At 39.2% G+C, this 21,835-nt stretch overlaps 3 protein-coding genes across 10 annotated transcripts in view; all 3 read right to left on the reverse strand.

Moving 5' to 3' along the window:
- Window positions 1-612: 612 nt before the first annotated feature.
- On the reverse strand, window positions 613-7,159 carry LOC141442681 (uncharacterized). Its single transcript, XM_074107734.1, has 3 exons — window positions 6,677-7,159; window positions 3,432-3,758; window positions 613-2,165 (listed from the first exon to the last, which is right to left on the reverse strand). Exons 1-3 carry the CDS (start codon window positions 6,750-6,752, stop codon window positions 1,300-1,302), a joined length of 1,269 nt encoding a protein of 422 aa, XP_073963835.1. The 5' UTR covers window positions 6,753-7,159; the 3' UTR covers window positions 613-1,299.
- A 366-nt stretch (window positions 7,160-7,525) lies between these two features.
- LOC141442677 (uncharacterized) lies at window positions 7,526-11,388 on the reverse strand. Of its 2 annotated transcripts, none has more exons than XM_074107729.1 (4): window positions 10,996-11,388; window positions 10,583-10,774; window positions 9,535-9,687; window positions 7,526-9,074 (listed from the first exon to the last, which is right to left on the reverse strand). In XM_074107729.1, exons 1-4 carry the CDS (start codon window positions 11,009-11,011, stop codon window positions 7,831-7,833), a joined length of 1,605 nt encoding a protein of 534 aa, XP_073963830.1. In that variant the 5' UTR covers window positions 11,012-11,388; the 3' UTR covers window positions 7,526-7,830. The 2 variants fall into 2 exon arrangements, with proteins under 2 accessions (XP_073963830.1, XP_073963831.1); XM_074107730.1 differs by having other exon boundaries at window positions 10,583-10,762; window positions 10,996-11,385.
- A 1,160-nt stretch (window positions 11,389-12,548) lies between these two features.
- The window catches only part of LOC141442675 (luciferin 4-monooxygenase-like), a 46,722-nt gene continuing 37,435 nt past the window's right edge, over window positions 12,549-21,835 (reverse strand). For all 7 annotated transcript variants that reach the window (XM_074107727.1, XM_074107725.1, XM_074107724.1 and 4 more), the window contains 9 exons: window positions 21,472-21,611; window positions 20,389-20,596; window positions 19,230-19,548; window positions 18,712-18,868; window positions 17,479-17,624; window positions 16,594-16,729; window positions 15,472-15,699; window positions 13,613-13,783; window positions 12,549-12,740 (listed from right to left, as the gene is read on the reverse strand). In XM_074107727.1, the coding sequence (XP_073963828.1) occupies window positions 12,612-12,740; window positions 13,613-13,783; window positions 15,472-15,699; window positions 16,594-16,729; window positions 17,479-17,624; window positions 18,712-18,868; window positions 19,230-19,548; window positions 20,389-20,596; window positions 21,472-21,588 (1,611 nt within the window). In that variant the 5' untranslated portion in view covers window positions 21,589-21,611 and the 3' untranslated portion in view covers window positions 12,549-12,611. The remainder of the gene's footprint in view (window positions 12,741-13,612; window positions 13,784-15,471; window positions 15,700-16,593; window positions 16,730-17,478; window positions 17,625-18,711; window positions 18,869-19,229; window positions 19,549-20,388; window positions 20,597-21,471; window positions 21,612-21,835) is intronic.

Below are 21,835 nucleotides of genomic sequence, written 5' to 3' on the forward strand. Positions count from 1 at the left end.
CTGAAATATATATTTTTTTAATTGTGAGAGGGAGGAAAACGAGCGTGTCATCTGATGGGATATAACACCGCTGACCATAAGCACGGTCGCCATCAGATATTTCTGAGCGGCCAAGGTGATTAAAAATATCGATACATGAACTCTAATACCTTAACAATAGAGTGCATGACCGTACCAAATAAATAAATATATGGTTTATTATTATTCTCTTTATTTATTTTCATTCTTAGATTAGGTTTATATAATAGTTCTAAAAAGTAAAATACAAAAAAGTACAAACAAAACAAAAATATTATAAAAACCTAACCTAGTTTCCGCCGGTAATGGGGCAGGGCCCAAGCTACCGGTGGTCAGGGCCGCAGAGTGAGGAACCTTCGGACAATGCGTGCCGTGTCCAGAAGAACCGCCTTTGTATCTGGCCCTTGATCCAGCCATCTAGTGAGTCTTGAGATGTTGGTCGGGACTCTTCGCTACGACAGGTTGTACCATCAGCCAAATAACTGGTCTATCAATTTTTAAACAAGTTCCTATCAATTTAATATGTCGCTAAAGTTGAACTTTCAAGTTGACAGACACGTCTATTGGCATTATTGTTTATGACATGTCAACTTTAGGGTGTTAGACCACGTCATATTTTTGTATGTATTTTACCAAGGCGTCAAAAATAATATACACCTCTATGCCACTAACCATAAGGTTGATTTTTACATATATTCGCCTCTATAGCTGTATAGATTTATGCCCCCCGACTGTTTCTTTGCCAGAACCTTTCATGGAAATAATCAGCTGAGTGTCCCGATTGTTTGGTGTTAATATTAGCAAACTCACGACACGGCGATGATATGACACGTCAAAAGATTTTTATAAGCAGAATGGATTTAGCACAAGGCGGTATGCATAGCCCCACAACGAAGTCGGTGGCGGAATAGACGGATTATTATCAGAGAGAACAGAGGGGCTACTACGAAACTCGCAAATCGAAGTTCGTATCGCACCGTTCCTTTCACTCGCGTATTAAATGACATAAGCGTCAGCGGGACGGCAACATACGAAGTTCGAGTTTTGCACTTCGTGGCATAGGGCCTGTTAAGAACCAGAGTTAATAAACAGCATTTTAATTTTGAGATCATTTTTGAAATTTCATCCACGTTCACAATTTTTTACATAATTATGTGGCGACCACGAACTGGAAGACGAAGCGTTGGAAGGCCTCCCACCAGAGGGCCTGACGACATCGCGAGAGATGTGTGCAACCGGTAAGAATCATTACAAAATTCATTTGTCCAAATATTACGAACATTATATTCCACTATCGTGAATTTTGTTACTGTGTTTGATTAAAAGCGACCTCCGACTAAACCTTTTATTGCACATCTCACACTTGTGCGGTTTCTGTCCTGTGTGCATCTGCTCATGTTTTTTTAAATCCGACTTCTGTCTGAAACGCCTATTACAAAGTTCACAGTTATAGGGCTTCTCGCCTGTGTGAATTCTGCTGTGCTTTATCAACCCCGAATTCTCCCTGAATGCTGTCTGACAAACTGAACAAACATAAGGCCTTTCGCCTGTGTGTATTTTCTTATGTCTCAGCAAACCAGAATTCTGCCTGAACGGCGTTTCACAAATATCGCAGACATAGGGTTTCTCACCCGTGTGAATTCTAATATGCTTTATCAGACCCGATTGTTGCCTGAAGGTCTTTTTACAAATCTCGCATAGATAAGGTCTTTCGTCCGTGTGAGTACGCCTATGTCTTGCTAAGCCAGATTGCTGTCGGAACCGCATTTCACACGTCTCGCAGGTGTAGGGTTTCTCGCCTGTGTGAATCCTGGTATGTTTTACCAGGTCGCATTTCTGTCTGAATGGTGTGTGGCAAATTTCACACATATGAGGTTTCTGGCCCGTGTGAATCATGATATGCTTTATAAGGTCAGATTTTATCCTGAACCCTACTTTGCATATATCACAAATATGGGGTTTCTCGCCTGTATGAATTCTTATATGTCTTACTAGATCAGATTTTTGTTGGCACGATGTATTGCACGTTTCGCATTTGTATATTTTGCCTTTGTAGATTCTCTTGGTTTTATTTTTTTGTCCGGTTGGTGTTTTGGTTTTTCGACGTGGCTGCAGTTTACGTCGCGTAACATCTTTGTTGCTAGAGGCTGAAACAATGCAGAAAATTGTGTTTAATGTAGAAAGAAAAAAATGGATTTAACTCACACCTTCAAGAATATGTGTGAATATGCGTCATGTATGTAGCAGTAGCGTCGAATTAGTACATTATATCTTAAGGGCGGTAAATAAGGAATTACGAACGAGAGTCTATTATACTATATAATGAGTCGATGTTCGTAATTCCTCTACTGCCCGTGCGACATATAAGTTTTTCATCACATTTGTGAAAATTGTATGTTTTTATAACGAAATACTTAGGCTTGCGTTTATATAATTAAAAACTTTTAGTTTTTAAACATCAATAGTGATGATATTACGAGATAAAAAAATTGACATAAATTAAACTATAATCAGCGGCATAAATAAATGTAAAAAAAAATTGGCAAACTACATAAAAAATTACTGCATATTATGATTGTTTGGAGTCTTTTTGTATTTTTTTATTCAACTTTTTACGGGTATCCCGTGAAACCATATCGAAAATCCAGAAAAAGAGACATAGAAATATTTTCGATATGGTTTCACGGGATACCCGTCAAAGTAACATATTTGGAGTTGAATAAAAAAATACAAAAAGACTCCAAAAAAACAATCATAATTTGATTGCTTGGTAGCGACATCTCTTGTCTGGGTGAGCGGTTAGTTCCGAAAGAATGTGACGTCTCTCGATGAGAGCGGAACATAGATGTCGCTAGTGCTGCTGCTTAAGTAGCGTAGTAGATAAAAAGCAACCTGAGATATGTATGCATAGGAAAAATTCGTGTCTAGATTCCTGTCCAGGGGTGGTGTAGGGGTTATAGCACGCAGCACGGATTGCTGAGGACCTGGGTTCGATTTCCAGCGCTGGTCTCTTTTTCTGGTTTTTCTGTGCATCCATGTCTCAGTTTGTATTTTCTATATTACTGCATACATTTTAGGGCCAGATTTTTTTGGAGCTCTGTATATTTCTATGACAGAAGCGAATGGAGAAGGTAGGAGGAGGCCTATGCCAACAGCAGGGCTACTACGAAACTCGAAGTTCGTGTCGTGCGGTCTCTCTGACACTTACACTATTTAATACGAGAGCGAGAGGGACCGCACGACACGAACTTCGAGTTTCGAGTTTCGTAGTAGCCCTGCAGGCACGCTGAACTACGAGACATTCTTTAACCAATTTTTATAAATTTAATATTATTATTTTCTCATGCTTTTAGTTCAGAATAAAGGGCTTTATTATTATATTTCTATGCTATGGACAAAAGAAGAGCACTTACCACAGTGTATTTTGGAACTTGCATTTTGAGGCTGCAGTTCCTCCGGTCCCAGCGCAAAGTCAGACTGGACAATATCACCCGCACACAATTCCTCATCTGCACTATGCTCTGATTGCACTTCCTGCTTCACCATCACTGCATCTACCTCCACCTCCACAAATATCTTTTTTCCATAAGCTGTCTTTACACATACATCTGTAATGCTCTCTGCTTCCACCCAAACTGGTTCTTGTGGTTCTTCTTTCACACATACCGCTCCTTCCATACAGTCTGCCTCTGTCTTTACACACACTACCTCTAGCATAGTGTTGCAGTTGACTTCTCCAGCTGAAAAATAAGAATAACTATTTCAAATTGATAAATAAACAGAGACAGAGATGGTGGGATGTTTACTTTTAGTTATGTAACTAAAGGGACAGACTTCCTGTATTATTATTATTCTTTAATAGTAATTTTGTCTTTAATTTTATACTGTAGTTTTTAAGTATTTTATTTGTAATAATTTTATTTTGAAAAAATTACTGCCAAGTTTCTTGCGTCGCATTCGTCTTGGCAATGATGGTCTTTCCGAAGTTTAAAAAATGACATGTAAAAGTGCCCATTGCGACCTATTTACTGATTAAATGAATTGAAATTTGAAAGCCAGACCGGGAGGTTGAGGTCAAGAGAGGCCTATGCCCAGCAGTGGGAGACTATACCAGACTCATCACCATCATCATCCCATTATTATTATATATATTTTTTTATGTAAGAGGAAGTGCAATGCAAGACGGGGAAAACGAGCATGCATCCACTACTACACAATACTGTATGCATGATATACATAACACTGCTGGGCGCAGGGCTCCTCCCAAAATGAAAGGGCTAGGGCCGTAGTACCCGCGCGGGCTCCGTGTGCAGTGCCGCACTTTTTTTTTAATACCAGGTCAGTTAAAAAATAAAACAGTGTCATCATTGAAGGAGCTTTTCATTATTCTTGAGAGGTATTTGAGTGATTTGGACCTGTTCAATGGTGCAGTAAATATTATGTTGAGTTGTCCAGTATCGGAAGATGCAGTATGAATTTACAGGTTCATCAAGCACTCCTTTGCAGCCAGATAATCTGGACATCGCAATAGGAGTGTTTGATGAATGTGGACATCGAGACTTCCAATGGGGCTGGCATAGTCACACAGTGACTTAAGCCTCGAAAAAAAATATTCTTGACATACATTTTTATTTAGAATATTATCCAATATGCTGTGCGAAGGGACAAATAGAGCAAACAAGTAACCTTATGGTACCCAAGAGAGGACTGTAGAAGAAAGGGGCGCCCAAAATAAAGATGGAGAGACAATATCCACCTAACATTGGGACCTTACTGGACCAGAGTAGCAGAAGATAGAGCTCAGTGGAGACAGCTGGAGGAGGCCTATGCCAAAAGGCACGCTGAATTCAGAGACATAGAATAGAACATTTATACATGTACTGCTAAAGTTATAGAGAATTCGGAATAGATGGGCTTTGTTATTATTATCACTTGAGGTATCCCATCTTAGCCCTCTAGGTTGGCAATACCCCTAGTGTTGCAGATGTTTATGGGCGGTGGTGATCTCTTACCATCAGGAGACCCACTTGCTCGTTTGCCATCCAGTCAAATAAAAAAAAAACAATATTTTCAGGGTTTCAATATGTCAAAAGGAAATAAAAGAACCCTAACTGGGTCACTTTGTGGTCCATTTGTCTGCTACTTGAGACCCTTTCTTAGGGCTGTGTTTTTTTTGCAATAAAAAAAAAAAACAGTTTCTGAGTTCAAGCAATCAAAAGATACAAACTTTTAAAAGTGCATTTTCGATCTAAAATGCGGAATCAAAACCTATCAAGTACTTCCTGTTGAGATGAAATTTAGCTAGGCATCCTCCACACCGGTTTCGTCGCATTCACCTGCTCCGTGCAAACTGCGTCAGCTAGCATAGGCCTTAAAACTCATTAAGAGTAGCCTAGCCACTACATTTTTTTTATCTAGGTTGCATAAACCGTGACTTTGATCTGATTGGAGATACCCAAATAGTTTTAAAATAGCCAAAGGGAGATAGAGACCGATTGCTGGCAGCAGTGGCGACATAGGAACTAAATTTGGCATGGGCAAGATAAATTTTGCAACATCGTATCTTATAATGGCACCACACATTAGATGAGATGAGCAAATAAGTTTTTGCTGAATGTACTGTGTATTAACCATTGCGCTGTTCTTTCCTGCAGAGATGATCCTGGCAGGACCACCAAGCTGTCACTACCAGATTATTGTATTGTCACCAAATTTACATACATATGCCAAATTTCAAGTTGATTAGACCACTCGCAAGTGGGTAAAATTTAGCTTCCAAGATTTGACCCAAACAAACAGGGGAAACTTAATAAAAGCTTGTAAAAAACGAGCAACTTCTGAACCACCAGTATGAGGTGGCCAAAGACGAGTCAAAATGAGCAGGTTCATCCTTTCGGGTTGGTTGCAGACTGGAGACTGAGGATATACATTATTATCAAGTATGATTGTGGTTCAACAGAGGCCTACATTGCACACGGAACAGCTCAACAGTTGACAGCTGCACTGTGAAGGATACCAAAATCCTACTAATATTATAAATGTGAAAGTTTGTGAGTGAGTATGTTTGTTACTTCTTCACGCTGAAACGGCTGGACGGATTTGGATGAAATTTGGTAAAAGTTAGTTTATAACCTGGATTAAAACATAGGATACTTTTTATCCTGATATTCCCACGGGATAGGGATAAAATCTTGAACTAATAACTACTGGGCTTAGAGTCATGAAATTTGGTATGCAGATAGCTGGATATCTGGAATAACAGGCTACTTTTTATCCTGACATTCCCACGGGATAAGGATAAAATCTCGAAATAACAACCGCTGGGTTTAGTCATGAAATTTGGCATGGGTGTTTTAATTTAACGTCAATGAAAACCACTATGTAATTTTAGGGAATTCTCATGAGAATTTAATAAATTCCCGGAATTTCAATTCAACTGCTGTATCTAATAATTTACGCGTGCGAAGCCGCGGGTAAACGCTAGTGCTTAAATATATGCTAGGTCAAATTGTTAGGCCCTCCGTACAGTCACTAGCTCCCATATCTGACACAAAAAAGGATATATATTAACCTGATACAACTCTATTGCCAAATGCAAAGGATTTTTAGGCAGATTTATATGGCGCGTGGTAAAGACTAATTCACACGTCGAACTTGCCTCGGTTCGCGGGCGCTTTTTCTGGCTGCACGTCTCCGCATGGTGCCAACTCTGCTAGCGCTTCCTTCAGCGACATTCTTGTACACAGCACAGGGGGGCTACCACGAAAATCGAAGTTCGTATCGTACCATCCCTATCACTCGTATTAAATAACATAAGCGCCAGCGGGACGGCAAGATACGAAGTTCGAGTTTTGCACTTCTTAGTATAGGACCTGAGCGGCGAAGGGGGCCACTGTTACTGATGTCAAGTCAGCTGCGTAACGCGGAAGCCCCGAGTATGACCACGTCTTATTAATAATTGAATACGATATTTGTATGCATATTAAAACGGGGTTAATGTGATATGAAGTGTCTTGAAGAGGGCTCAGTGAGAGATTCGAAACGGGAAAAGGAAAATGAAACAGGGCTCGACATGACAATCAAATCAATATTGACTTGACTGACACTGACAGTGACATTCAATGACAAAATGTTTTTTTATGTTTATCTCTCTTAGCAAAGGAATACGATCCATGCAGCCAAGAAAAGCCATAGATCAAAGCAAAATGATACGTATATTATACAAAAGTGATAGCAAATACTGGATACTATTTGGGCACCGATTCATTCACATTTATTCTAATTTTCGAGATTTGAAAGAGAATGTAGGACAAACTGGATTGAAACATGTCGATCATACTTCGACTATTAATGCGTTTGTGATCCGTCTATTTGAATGATTAAGAGAGTAGATAGATTTACACTAAAAACTCATTTGACTTGTGCCTCATTTCGAACTATCTCGAGGTATTCAAGCTTTCTTCACGCACCCGCATCTAACTACTAAGTGAAAAGATGGTCCGTTTTGCTCATTTAAATTATTTATTTACAAGCTATATTCGTGAACCCGCTACTTCATTGTTGTGTATATTGGGTCACACTTAAACTGATTTGACTTCACACAGGTAAAATAAATAATCGTTCATTATCAGTATAAATACTTTTTGCATATGAAGTTAAATTGTGGTTATATTGTAGCTATATTCTCTTTGCGTTCACACTACTAAATGTATATTAATATGATATCTATATATGATGATTTTTAATCGGTAATAGATCAGGTACTAATTGTTCTAATTCAGCATTAACTTATAACTCTTCTCTTTTCACAACTCACATTTTATGTACTGTCTTTTTATGTGCGTGTAAATTGGAATTATGTCTGAACGGTCTTCCACAAATATCACAAACAAAGGGTTTCTCCCCTGTGTGAATTCTAATATGAACATTCAGGTCCGATTTCTGAGCATACCCTTTTTTACAAAACTGACATATATACGGCTTATTAGCCAAGTGATATTTTTTATGTTTAGTCAAATTTGCTTGGCTTTCAAAGGCTTTTTTACAAATTTCACACACATACGGTTTCTGATCTGTGTGATATCTCTTATGTATACTTAAGTAATGTTTCAGACGGAATGTTTTATCACATATTTCACACATGAAAGGTTTCTGGCCAGTGTGAAGAATCATATGGCTTGTTAAAGCCGATTGTCTATGGTAAACCTTTTTACAAATGCCACAGATAAACAACTTCTTTCCATGACCCCTTTTATGGTCTTTAAATTTCGACTTATCTGTGAATATCTCTTCACAAAACCCACAAACATAATGTTTACCCTCTACATGAGACCCTAGATGTTCTATTAGAAACCGTTTTTGGCTAAACTTTTTTTGACACACATCACACATATAGAACTTTCTTCTATGATTCTTTTTATGTTTCAAAAGACTCGGACAGTCATCAAATTGTCTATCACAATATTCACATGGGAATGTTTTCTGGTCTGTGTGAGATTTCTTATGGTCTATTAAGTCTGATTCATTTCTGAATCTCTTCTTACACATGTTACAAGTAAACCAAACAGCGCAACTATGACGGTGTATCCTTAATTTTGACCGGTATTTAAACACTTTATTACACAAGTCACATGCAATTGGTTTCCAACTGTCAGTTTGTTTGCTTGTTTGTTCTTCAAGATGCGTGCGCATATGTAGTTGTAATCTGTATTTATTAGTGAAATCTCTTTTACAAATATCACATGTGACATTACTCCTTGAGTGATTTAGTTTATGTCTCTCCAAGGTACGTTGAGAAGCAAGTTCTTTGTGACAAATGTTGCAATAGTGTAGTTTTAAGCTGTCATAACTGTTTTCATTATTGTTAAGCTTGGGTGGTATCTTTTCACTCTCAAATGCATCCCTTTTGTTGCAATTGTGGGCCTCTAGGTGCGATTGTGTCTGGAATGCATTCATGCACATGCTGCATTGGTGTTTGAGTCGCTCCAGCTTTACGAAGCAGCCATCAACGATCTGTTGTAACGCGCGCTCTCCCAACGCGTTTGCACAGCTTGTGGCTGAAAACAATATGAAATCAAAGTTCATATCATATCATAAAAATGGCGGCGTTTCACGACATGCCTAGTAATTGCACGATCTGGCTGATTTAGTGATTCAGCAACGCCTAATAAACTATTTGGATGTCAAATTCAAATAATTCTGACGCTGATTCTGTTACAAAAATTGTTATGAAAATATAGATGTACAGACAAAAATAAGTGTTTATCAAATTTATTTATTTATGCAGCATGCGGCGAACGACTCAGTGTTATTGCTGCTATAGCGGGGTCTACATAACACATGCAAGTAAGCAAATATGTCTCTTTCTAATCTTTCAAAATTTCAAATCTTTATAACTTTCTTTCAAATAAAGGTAGCTTAAAAATTGTTTTTCTGTTTGACAACATACATTTTCAAGCTTTAATTTATAAAATAAATATTCAAATACCGTATAGCCCAAATTAAAGTGTGACTTACCACTATCAGGAGAGGTCACATCTAACTCGTTTTTGATCTTTTTTGACAAGTCCGCCAATAGTGTCAATCGGTATTCACAAACTGTTCGGTCACATTGTGAATCCGGCTCCTCTTTAACATAGTCTGTCTTCAATATAACTTCACCATCTCCAACTGCAAGACAAGAATAATCAATATTTATTGCAATTATGTATTAGCTATGATGAAAGTGGGGTTGTCATTGCAGCCTGTAATTAAATGCACACACACACACAAGCAAGGATGGCACATTTGAACCCTACCCAAATTATAAAACGCCTTCATATGATTGATCATGTCTAGAACAGCCAATTGCAGATTTAAAAAAGTAAAAAAAAAAAACTTTAGAACCTATTGTATTTTTCACCTACGATGAGTTCTGTGACACTTGAAAATTTTCCGAATTAAGCATACTATGTTTGCAAAATATTTTTTAAAAATAATTTCTATTTTGAATCAAAAAAATTTAAAACTGTAGTTTTTTTAAATATATAGCAATATCAGTGTCCATTAAATAAAATCCATCGAATACAATAGAAAAATATATATATTTTTAAATGATGCAATGTGTGAAACAGAACAGACTAGTGATGTGACACAACATTATCAGCAATTTTAGCAACACTAAGATTTTTTAAACAAATTTTGCAAGATTTTGTAAACACGGCTATTTGGAACGCGGCCACAGCCATCTTTGTGGCCAGTGCTTGTCAGTATTACTGCCAGTACGAGTGTGTCTACCTTGTATACGAGTTGAGTTTCCGTTGCGGTTCTTAGAAAAATCAATAGTTCACTCGATAAATGGTACATCTCTAAAACTGTCAAACTCGAAACGTCACAGAACTCATCATAGGTGAAAAATATAATAGTTCTAACTCTAACATAAAGTCGAAAATTCCCAGTTTTTAGATTTTGGTAATTTATGGAAATTCATTGCATTGAAAAATTGGCTCTGCATAGTATGTTTGGCAGTTCTTCTTTTAATTGTATTTGTATTTTAAGTATGAAAGGACTATGAAACTATACTTGCCATAATCATAAGAGGTTATGTTCATTGGCTGTAGCTGCTCCATAACTGGTGGTGGTTCATCCTTGACTATGTTTGACAGCAGGGCTGAAGTTGTTTCACACGGTTCATCTTTACATTCTGAATCTGGCTCCTCTTTCACATACTCTGTCTTTTGAATCCTGTAGTTGTGGCATTCGTCAACTGCAAGATAAGCTTTAATATTATAAATGCCAAAGTCTGTTTGTCACACCTAAACCTTTGTCCAAAAAATAAAGAACTTGTACTAAAAATTAGTTTTTTTAATAAAAACTTCATTATAATACAATAACAGAACAAAACACGGTGCGTTCTTATTTATATTGTTAAAAAAAAGGATTATTAAAATGCATCCCATTCATTTAATAATATGGTCCAACATTTTGAGCTCTACTTACATAATTTCTGCGACATATTCTCGTGGTGGCCTGATATTATAGTGATATTAAGTTGCTTAAATCACCGTATGAGCGCGTTTCTCATCAGTAGTATAATTAAACAACATACAATAACTAAAGATGCACCGAAAAAAATGATTAAATATTAAAAGGAAAATATAAAAACAATATAAAATAATAGTTTAAAGCAGACCAAAAGCAAAAACAGTGAGTGAGTTGTCTAGGAGTTGTTGACAGTAACCTGTCAGTTAGAGTGATTTGACGTTGACAGCTTGATTTTTTTTGCTGCGTTTCCGAACCGAATTCCGGTCAGGGCATTTTGCCACTGAACGTGTATGGGAATGGGGACTACAGTGTGACCAAAATCTTAACGAATGTGGTTGCTGTTTGCGCGAGGACGAAGGAGGTAAATTTTAAAAGCTAAAGACAGTCATCATCATCATTTCAGCCGTAGGAATTCCACTGTTGGACACAGACCTGCCCCATAGACCTCCAGTCGGCTCGGTTTGTCTATGCTGTACATAATTTATTGTTGTCTATGGTAGAGAATGTTTCTATTCTCTACGCCTCTCTCTCACCGTATCACTGTGAGCCTCAACCAAGCATCAAACTATTTTAGCCTATTTTATTTTTACATTTATTTGTCTGTTTCGTCCCGTTAACAACTTATACTTATTGTGATTGTTATAAAGAATGTGTTAATGAATATACACCTAATTGAATATCAGTTGCTGTGGTTTGATTCACTGAAGTCCACGAGTTCGATTCCAGCATTCGCGTCACCCGCTTCCCTACGCCTGATCTCTCTAACAGAAACACAGTAAAATCACTTAATTATGCTGAAAATGAAATCACCGTCCATGTTTTCTCATATCCATTAACTTAAGTAGGTACCGTAGGTAAACGGCTTCAACTTTGCCCTCTGGCCCTAACATTGCCTGATTCGATTTAGAGTCGATAACTTAGCACCCTTTAGGTTTTTAAACTTTTATCCCCCCGTAATAATAATTCCCGTGTAGATAAAAGTTTAAAACCTATAAGATTGCTAAAGTACCGACTAAATCAAATCAGGCAATGTTGGGGCCAGAGGGCAAAGTTGAAGTAGTTTACGGTACCTACTAATTCATTAGTTTATTTTATTTCAGACACTTGCTAATCTAGCGTAAGCTGGAGGGATTTGGAACTGTTATTTATTGCGTAAAGCTGGACACTTTTGCAACTTTTCCCCGTAAGAATTTGTTATCTTTCAACAAATTAATCAAAACACATTGGAAACAAACATGAATGTCATTTTATTTTCAGTTCATTAAAGCGTAAATAGCTCTCCCAAGGACTCTCCAAGGAGTGCCAAGGACATGTTGTGTTGTTGCTTTAACTTTTATTATTGTATTTTGCATGCAACCGCACAAAGTAATCGCTCCCACCATTACCAGCACACCAGCGTGCACCATTTTTGCCTCTTTTCTTCACACGTAAAGAAAATGACACGGAACAATTCTCACCAAATTGTTCGCGATCGCAAGAGACGAAGTAGGTAGCAACAAAACACAAGATTTACTTAATAAGTAATACTTTAATTAGGTATTTTTTATGCTACAACTTAGCTCATGACATTTTCAAAGTTTACTCTTATGCATTTCCTGCAGCTTTTGCCGCAGCACCCGACGCAGGATTTTTCCAGAGCCATTTTTAGGGATTTCGTTCACAAATATGATTCCACCGCGAAGTCTTTTGGCCGGAGACAACTGCAAAAAAAAAACAAGAATTGAGAAATCCTCCTTTTCGAACGTTTTTCAAATAGGTAGTAACCTGCCTGCCGGATTTCTACGTCATCAGCTCAAGTACCTGGATTTGGTCAAAGAACATCTTTAAGATGATTCTAGTCTAGCCTCAACACGGGTTACGTTATTCTGTCTTAGAGTTCCAGTATCTGCGTGACTGCTTCATCATCAAATCCTGGATACCTTTCTTGGCCAAAATACATCCTCGAACTGTACTAACAAATTTAGGGATGTTACGGATGTGGTTTTATCGGAACCGAAAGCGGAACTAGATGTTTTCAATTTAGTTTATCGGAACCAGAAACGGAATCGTAACCAATCGGAACCGGAACCAGAACTGGAGCCTGAGTGATAGGTGGACGATGAGCGAATGACTGGGTATAAACCTGTTTGTTTTTGACGTACGGCGCTAAGCATTGACATCTGATGTAACTTCCTTTCAAAAGTAACGGAACCGGAACCGAAACGGGTGTGCAATACCCGACGGAATTTCCGACTTGACGGAAACGGAACCGGAGCTCCGTAGCATCCCTGCTAACCTGAACACGCTTTAGAATATGAAAAGTTGCGGTAGTAAAACACTTAAGTATAATTATACCGAACAAAGCTTTGTTCAACAGTGGACGTCTTCCGGCTGATGATCATGATGGGTATAATTATACTTAAGTGTTTTACTTCGTTAAGAAAGTTTAGAAGCCTAGGCTTCTCCTTTGGAACGCCATAATGAACGGCTAATCGCCTCTTGCATCCACTGGTTGCCCCGCAAGAGGCCTGCTAGTCGTCTTCGGTCATACTCGCCACTCGAGGACTTTTCTCCCCCAACGTTTAAAACATACCCGACTGGCACTGAAGTCCAGAAGCTCTTGCTGAGTAATCTTGGCTCCGGGCTTGGCGACAACAAAGGCGGTGGGCAGTTCTCCCGCGGCCTCGTCGGGAGCCCCTACCACACCGCACTCCGCGACGCCGGGGTGCTGGAGAAGGACGCTTTCCACCTCCGCTGGCGGGACCTGAGGCGATCACAGGGAATCAAAGAACTACGGCTGTGTTAGACACACAGAACATTTTTTTTTATTTCGGGGACCTCGCAAACGGTTTTTTTTTTTAAATACTCGTGAGATGTGGTATGTGGTAGGACCTTGTGTAAGGTCCGCCCGGATTGCTACCACCATCTTGCTCGCTAATCCTGCCGTGAAGCAGCAGTGCTTGCACTGTTGTGTTTCGGCGTGGAGAGTAAGACAGCCGGTGAAATTACTGGCAGTTGAGGTATCCCTCTTAGGCCTCTAGGTTGGCAACGCATCTGCAATACCCCTGGTGTTGCATATGTTTATGGGCGGTGGTGATCTCTTACCATCAGGAGACCCACTTGCTTGTTTGCCATCGTCGAATAAAAAAAAGGTAGGGACAGCCGTGAACATACAATATTTTATGCGAAATATAAACATTGCATATTGAATTTTTTTTTCGAAAATATCTATTTGGGGCAACAGGGAGAAAATGATGCTAATGATGATAATGAATGATACTTAAAAAATCTTCCGCACGCAAAAATGTCACTGATGCCTAAATAAATAAACTTAAAATTCTGAATGTGATAAATTGCTGTCCATATAAACTTTTCTTTCTTTTCACAACTCAAAGAAACATTTCAACACTTATGAAATAATAATCTATAATTTCTATCAAATAATAATCTATAAAGACGACCAGATGGTCTAGTGGTTAGAGAACCTGACTACGAAGCTTGAGGTCCCGGGTTCGATTCTCGAGTCGGGGCAGATATTTGTATGAAAAATACGAATGTTTGTTCTCGGGTCTTTAATATGTATTTAAGTATGTATCTATATCTATACTTATAATTATATTTATCCGTTGCTTAGTACCCATAACACAAGCTTTGCTAAGCTTACTTTGGGACTAGGTCAATTGGTGTGAATTGTCCTGTGATATTTATTATTATTTATTAATTTCAGCCTTCGGTAGTTTTACTTTTACTATGGTATACCGGTCTGACCGTAAGCTGCATTTCCACCAGAGATGTGCGAGGATGTGATGCAAGGAATGTGTTTTCATGAACCAATAGCTTTTAGTACATTGTGTCTTAAGGGCGGTAAACAAGGAATTACGAACGAGAGTCTATTAGAAGCCCGAAGTCGAAGACTGAGGGCTTTAATGAGTCGATGTTCGTAATTCTAGTACCGCCCGTGCGACATACAATGTTTTTCATCACATTTGCGAGTAAAATTGTATATTTGTAAAAGAAAAACTAATATTTTTTTGCAAAAATTGCGCCGCCCTACCGCCTGACCATACGCGTGCGCGCGCCGCGCTCCTGCACACCATGCAGTACCACACTCATTTACCGATCTTGGGCTTCATGACAAGAAAATTAGTACGGGCAATGACTCATTTACCGACCACGGATTTCATGACAAGCACATTAAGGTCGAGGGTTTTATTTGGGGGGTTGCAACCAAGGTACCCTGCATGTTACGACACTGTTTACGAGCAAGTGTGATGAAAAGATACTTAATGCGGCGATGTAAATGAAGCGTTGTTATTGGTTCATGAAAAACACATTCCTCGTACCACATCCTCTTACATCTCTGGTAGAAACGTAGCCTCACATTAAATGTGTCTCAAAGGGCTGGATTTGACTGGCAACTTGGAAAAACTATTCACATTTTCAACCACTGACCTGGAATCCTTTATACTTAATAAGCTCCTTCAGCCGATCCACTATGAAGAAGTATCCTTCTTCGTCGTAGAACCCTATGTCTCCAGTCTTTAGGAAGCCCTCATCATCAAATATGGCGCGCGTGGCTGCCTCGTTGCCTGCGTACCCTTTCATCACGATGGGACCCTTGATGCAGATCTCTCCCTTCTCTTTGGGGCCCAGTTTCTGGCGCGTTTCCACGTCCACTACCTGCAAATATTTTTGACGTTAACTATAACCTTTTGAGTATTCAACACGCAAAAACTATAACATTCAAACAGGAACTACTTAGTAATTTTCTGACAAAATTTTCATTTTTAATACATTGGTTTTTGCTGCCTACACTTTTTGTTAACTGTATACGTGCGTTACTATCCAACATGATCCAACTTTTAGGTACTCGCATTATACCGAATTTCAAGCGAAAAGTCTGAAAGTGGGTCAAAATTAACTTGTATGATTTGACCCAACGAGCAGGGCAAGTAACTTTTTAACTAAGTTCTAAAAGTTGGAAAACTCCCGACCCAGTGGCATAGCGTGGGCCAGACGCAAAAAGAGGGGTGTTATAAGTTTGACCGCTGTGTGTCTGTATGTCTGTGTGTGTCTGTCTGTCTGTCTGTGGCACCGTAGCTCTTAAACGGGTGGACCGATTTGAATGCGGTTTTTTTCATTTAAAGCAGGTTTTCTAGCGATGGTTTTTAGACATACTCGTATTTTATCAAAATCGCGGTTCAACCGTTTTTGTGATATTAAACTTTGAAGTGAGTCGGTTTTCCAACATTTTGTTGCTTAGGTTATAGGTAAGTCCCACGCAAAAGAGAGGTACCTACTCTTAGATCAGCCCAATGTATGTCTGCATGGTATCATATGGTAATTATGGTATCATAGCTCTTAAACGGATTGACCGATTTCAATACGACTTTTTACGTGAAAGTGACTTCCTACCAGTTTTTTGGCAAAAATACGTGCAGTCGTTTTTGAGATGTTGAACTTTGATTACCTACCTATTGCAAACTTTGGTTATTGCGAAGGAGTTAAAAAAAAAATCGTGGTAAGTTTAGTGGTTTCACTGTGCCTTTTCAAGCATAAGGTCGCTTTACTCACCTTCACTTTGATACCAGGGAGGGGGCACCCTCCGCTGCCTACTTTCTGGTTTCCGCTGTCCACCTGGTCCTTCGTCGCAGATAGAGTCGTTTCGGTCATTCCGTAGGCTTGGAAAATACCTTTGCAGTTAGGTAAACTATAATATAAGAATATTCAAAATTATCACTGATACAAAATTATCATAATTTCGTTTCGAATAGCAACACTTGACAGAATCATCACATCGCATAATTACTTTTCGTATAAATTTCTAAGCATACTGTTATTTCGTACAATGTTCTTTGGCAGAATAGTAGGTACGTTGGCATAATGTTGATTAGTGCTAATAGTCCTATGATCGAATAATTTGTATCGCATACTATTTAGTTGGCATAAAGTTTTAAATAGCAGTAGGTAATATTCGACAAAATTAAAGTCAGTGATATTGGTATTCTACTATTCATTTTCAAATTCTGCTAAATTAATGCGACATAACAGTTATGCCAAGTATACGATTCTGCTAAAATATAATATGGTTAAAAATGTTCCTGCGATAAGTCTTATGCAAAGTGTATTTCGGACAATCGATATTATGCAAGATAAAGTGAACCCACCGTTGGTATAGACTCTATACTACGAAGTGCAAAATTCGAACTTCGTATCTTGCCGTCCCGCTTACGTTAATATTATTTAAAACGAGAGTGAGAGGGACGGTACGATACGATTTTCATATTTCGTAGTATACCTAGGTAGTGCCACGAAACTGTACATGAAGAACTGATTGCGTAAAAGGAGAACGAATAACTAGAATGAGTGATGTCAATAACCCGCTGTAGGTACATGACTTGTTTTTGTGTGCGTGACCTCAACTCTAGTGGCACTACCTATAACCCCCCTTGCACTGACCGTTTCATTGCCTCTCTTATAGTGTCCATGCTAAGCGGAGCTGCAGCACACCATGTCTCTGAGACGGAAGACAAATCGAATCTCTCCACTATCGGAGACTTGGCCAGCAAAACGACGATCGGAGGTACTGTCAGTAAGTTTTGCACCTGCAAACAATAGCAATGCAATCGATTGTAAGGATTTAAACTGAGAGTCTCACTCGTATCGTAACTAATATAAATATATCACTGTAACTGAAAACGGCGGGTCTCTATTGTTTCCCATACAATTTAAACTCCGATTTTAACAATCCATAACGTTATTCATCATAATTTTTGCAAGTCATATTATCTTAAGTCATAACATTAAACAGTATAAAGTTAAGTTCCAATTTTCGCAGGTCATAATTATTGTAAGTCATAAAATTGGTTAGTTTAAACATTCGATGTCCATATAGTATACCATTCCATAATATTAAAGGTAATAAACTAGTTTATAATAATAGTTGTGTGTTGTGTATGCTTGGAAATCTTTCTGAGTAATTATCTATATGCCTATCAATATTATGGATTTGTTTTCTTAGACCTAGACACTGTAGGCATTAAAACGATATGAGTAACAATCATTAGTACGGTTAAATATATGGCTAAAACTATTTCTGAATAATTATCGTTAGATCTTGGAACGTTATAGTTAAACAATTATGACTTTTGTGATTATAGAATTTAATATTATATGCCATTATTATTAGAGCTAATAAGCATTATACTGAATGTCTGACCGTCGAAATTCGGAACAAAAAATGTATGGGAAACAAAGGGATCCCGAAAACGGCAAAGACTTTAACAAGACCAATATTTAATAAGACCTAATATCTAAAATACCTCAAAATCAAATCCAACGTCAAAATATCTGTATTCAATTTAGGCTGTAACAAGCATTTATGAATATCAAAAAAAATCTACCACCGGTTCGGAAAAACCTCAAGCAAGAAACTCCGGCAAGAAACTCAACGAGCTATATATTTATTATCATAACGATTGTAACCCGAATTGAAATATTACCAAAAAGAGCCTGATCCCGATACGACTCAATTTTGAAAATGGACTACATCTCATAACTGATTCACAAAACGTCCCAGTCCCAAAATACCTTAAAAGAAGGGGCTGCTTAAGTTGGAAAGTGTAAGGTCATCCAGATACAGGACGACTTAGTGAGTTCTACGTGGAACTTTGAGAAGGCCTTATTGTTTACCTTGTATTTTTGGATAGCCCCCAAATATTTTTCAAGGTTGAACTCGGAGAAGTAGACCATGATGCAGCCGGCTGCTAAGGAGTTGATGGTACTCATCAGCCCGAAGCCGTGGTACCAAGGGACCACTGTCTGGATGCGTGTACCAGGTTTGGAGCGACTGCAAACAAGTCACCCTACTCTCCTTATATTCGTAATAACCTATTTATGTTCAATGAAGTAAAATAATTTCTTTGCTCACCCGCGACCTTATGATAGCTAAGTTTATGCAAGATATGCGTGTTCATGCAGTTCCTCCATCTCCACACTGTAAGAACCCTACACACAAATCACATAAACCCATCTATCACCACTACCACGCGACACTGACGCGTTTCAAACTCAAGCAGAGCTCATCTTCAGAGCAAAACATCCGTACACCATGCTAGAGAAAATGCAAGCTATAACGTAAGATATAACGTTACCATAGATACTTTATCACCGATAGGCCAAAGTTTGTCTATGGTAGTACCTGCACTTACTTGTATGATAATATAGCACCATATAACGAATTGAGGTTTGTGAGCATCACACCCTTCGGCAGACCCGTGGTGCCTGACGAGTACAGGATATAAGCAACATCTGTCCATCCCTTGACGTCCGCAGCCAAGAATGTATCCACATTGACATCTTTGCCCACTACACTACTCAATGGCACACTTCCCTCCGAAGCACCGTCGAAGGAGAATATCTTCTTAACAAAAGATAGTCCGCGGAAGATTGCACCGTTCTTCTTTAGAGCTGATGATGAGCCTATTATGAAGCTAGGCTTGGATATGTTGAAGACGTGGAGCATTTCATCTGTAACCGATGGAAAAAATCGGGTACTGTCTGATCGCAACGCAACTTTTGACAACCTGTTTCATTTCGCAACTTTTCATTTCGCAAACTCTAAAACTGTAAATATTTCAGGGCTTATTTCAGGGCCATCATGTAGAACTCTTTGGTTCGATTAGTTTTATAAAAATCCGGAAATATTTACAGTTTCAGACATATTAAACAGTTGGGAAATGAAAAGTTGCGAAATGAAACAGGTTGCCACACGTTATTCGCCGAAATATTACTCGTAGTAAACCATATTTTATACCTTAGGCTGCTATTTATTTACTCTTAGGGGCTGTTTCACCATCCATTGATTAGTGTTAACTGGCGGTTAGGTGTGATGCCGTCTCTATTTGTTTTGTTCGAATAGACGGAGACCGCATCACATTTAACCGTCGGTTAACACTAATCAATGGATGGTGAAACAGCCCCTTAAACTACTAATAATTCTCAAGCAAACTTAGCCGTTATAGCTTTCCTTGTAAAATCAATATGTGAACTAAATTGAACCTTGACGCAATGTAAGCAATGTAAATCATATAAGTTCACTCAGAAAAATTATCTATTTTGAGGTAAGTACGAGTTTTTTTTAAAGTAGTGACGAAATACAATTTTAACAGACTTAGAGGCTAAAGATTTAGGGGCTGTTTCACCATCCATTGATTAGTGTTAACTGACGCCACTGACGGTTAAATGTGATGCCGTCTCTATTTGTTTTATTGGAATACACGGAGACGGCATCACATTTAACCGTCAGCTAACACTAATCAATGGATGGTGAAACAGCCCCTTAGATACCACAATAGATACTATACTCGCCTTTAGTATACTGCAAATTGACTGCCGTCACAGTGGCCCCGCAGCAAATGACTGCTATAGCCGTGGTGATATACTCTATCCTGCTCTCGCTGCACATGCCGACCACATCACCTCGCTTGAGGCCGATGCTTTGGAGGCCAACTGAGATGTTCACCACATCTTGGAGAAGACGTTGGAAGGTCGCCGTTTCGCTTGTTTCACCGTTTATCTGAAACGTTTTTAGGGTTCCGTAGTCAACCCAACTCCCCTCCCCCGTTTACTCCCCCCTCCCCTTTAGGTCGGCAACGCACCCACAGTCCTAATAATGCTGTAGTGTCCATGGGTGGCGGTGATCGCTTACCATCAGGTGACCCGCATGCTCGTTTGCCAGCTATTTGATAAAAAAAAAACTAGGAACCTGTCGGTCTGTGTCCGTAGCTAAGCTCAGAGACGTTTCTACTAGAAAGCTGTAATTTGGCATGAATATACATCAGCAGGGCTACTACGAAACTCGAAACTCGAAGTTCGTATAAGTATAATTTTTTTTTTAGCTACCTCATTCGATCAACAATACAACAATTGTATTGTTTACTTGCTCTCTCGGGGTTTCTCTGCGGGATAGAATCAGAAATAATGATATCCGCAGTAGAACTAAGGTTACCGACATAGCCCGAAGAATCGCGAAACTGAAGTGGCAATGGGCGAGGCACATTGCTCGCAGGACTCATGGCCGATGGGGTCAAAAGGTTCTCGAATGGCGTCCGCGGACCGGGAGACGAGCTGTCGGTAGGCCTCCAACAAGATGGAGCGACGACCTGGTTAAGATCGCGGGATCGCGGTGGATGCGAAAAGCACAAGACCGGTCTGAGTGGAGAGCCTTGGGGGAGGCCTATGTCCAGCAGCGGACGTCTTTCGGCTGACATGATTGTTTACTTTGCTCATCCGCGACCTCATGATAGCTACATTTGGGCAAGAAATGTGTTCATGCAGTTCCTCCACCTCCACACTGCAAGAACACACACAGTCACACAAACACAAACGAAAATAAAAAGTCGGGGTGACTGAGGTTAATCAGTTCAGTTAATCATCAACTAAAATGCTTACCAAAGCAGTGCCATTCTTGCTGTTCTCCCTCAACTTATCAACCAGATATTGCCCATACGAAAAATGCCCCGGAACCAGCGCCGCCTGTTCACCGATTACCACCTTATCGACTATCATTTTGTGTTCAGCAAAACTCTTTCCTGTAATGTAAACATCATCAGCCCGACCTTTATACGTCCAACTGCTAGGCCCAGACCGCTAGTCCCCAGCCATTGCCGATGGTGCCTGAGTACTTATAGGCGTCTAAACATTCCTTAATAGTCTGTGGAACGGTATGGACAACCAGCAGTTAGTCGTCTTTTAATGAGCGTTTTCTCAGAGGCGAAATATCGCTAGATGGCGTTAGTATCGCGTCCGTTTGACG

The sequence above is a fragment of the Choristoneura fumiferana genome, chromosome 26 (genome assembly GCF_025370935.1).
Source record: "Choristoneura fumiferana chromosome 26, NRCan_CFum_1, whole genome shotgun sequence".
NCBI classification, from domain to species: Eukaryota; Metazoa; Arthropoda; class Insecta; order Lepidoptera; family Tortricidae; genus Choristoneura; species Choristoneura fumiferana.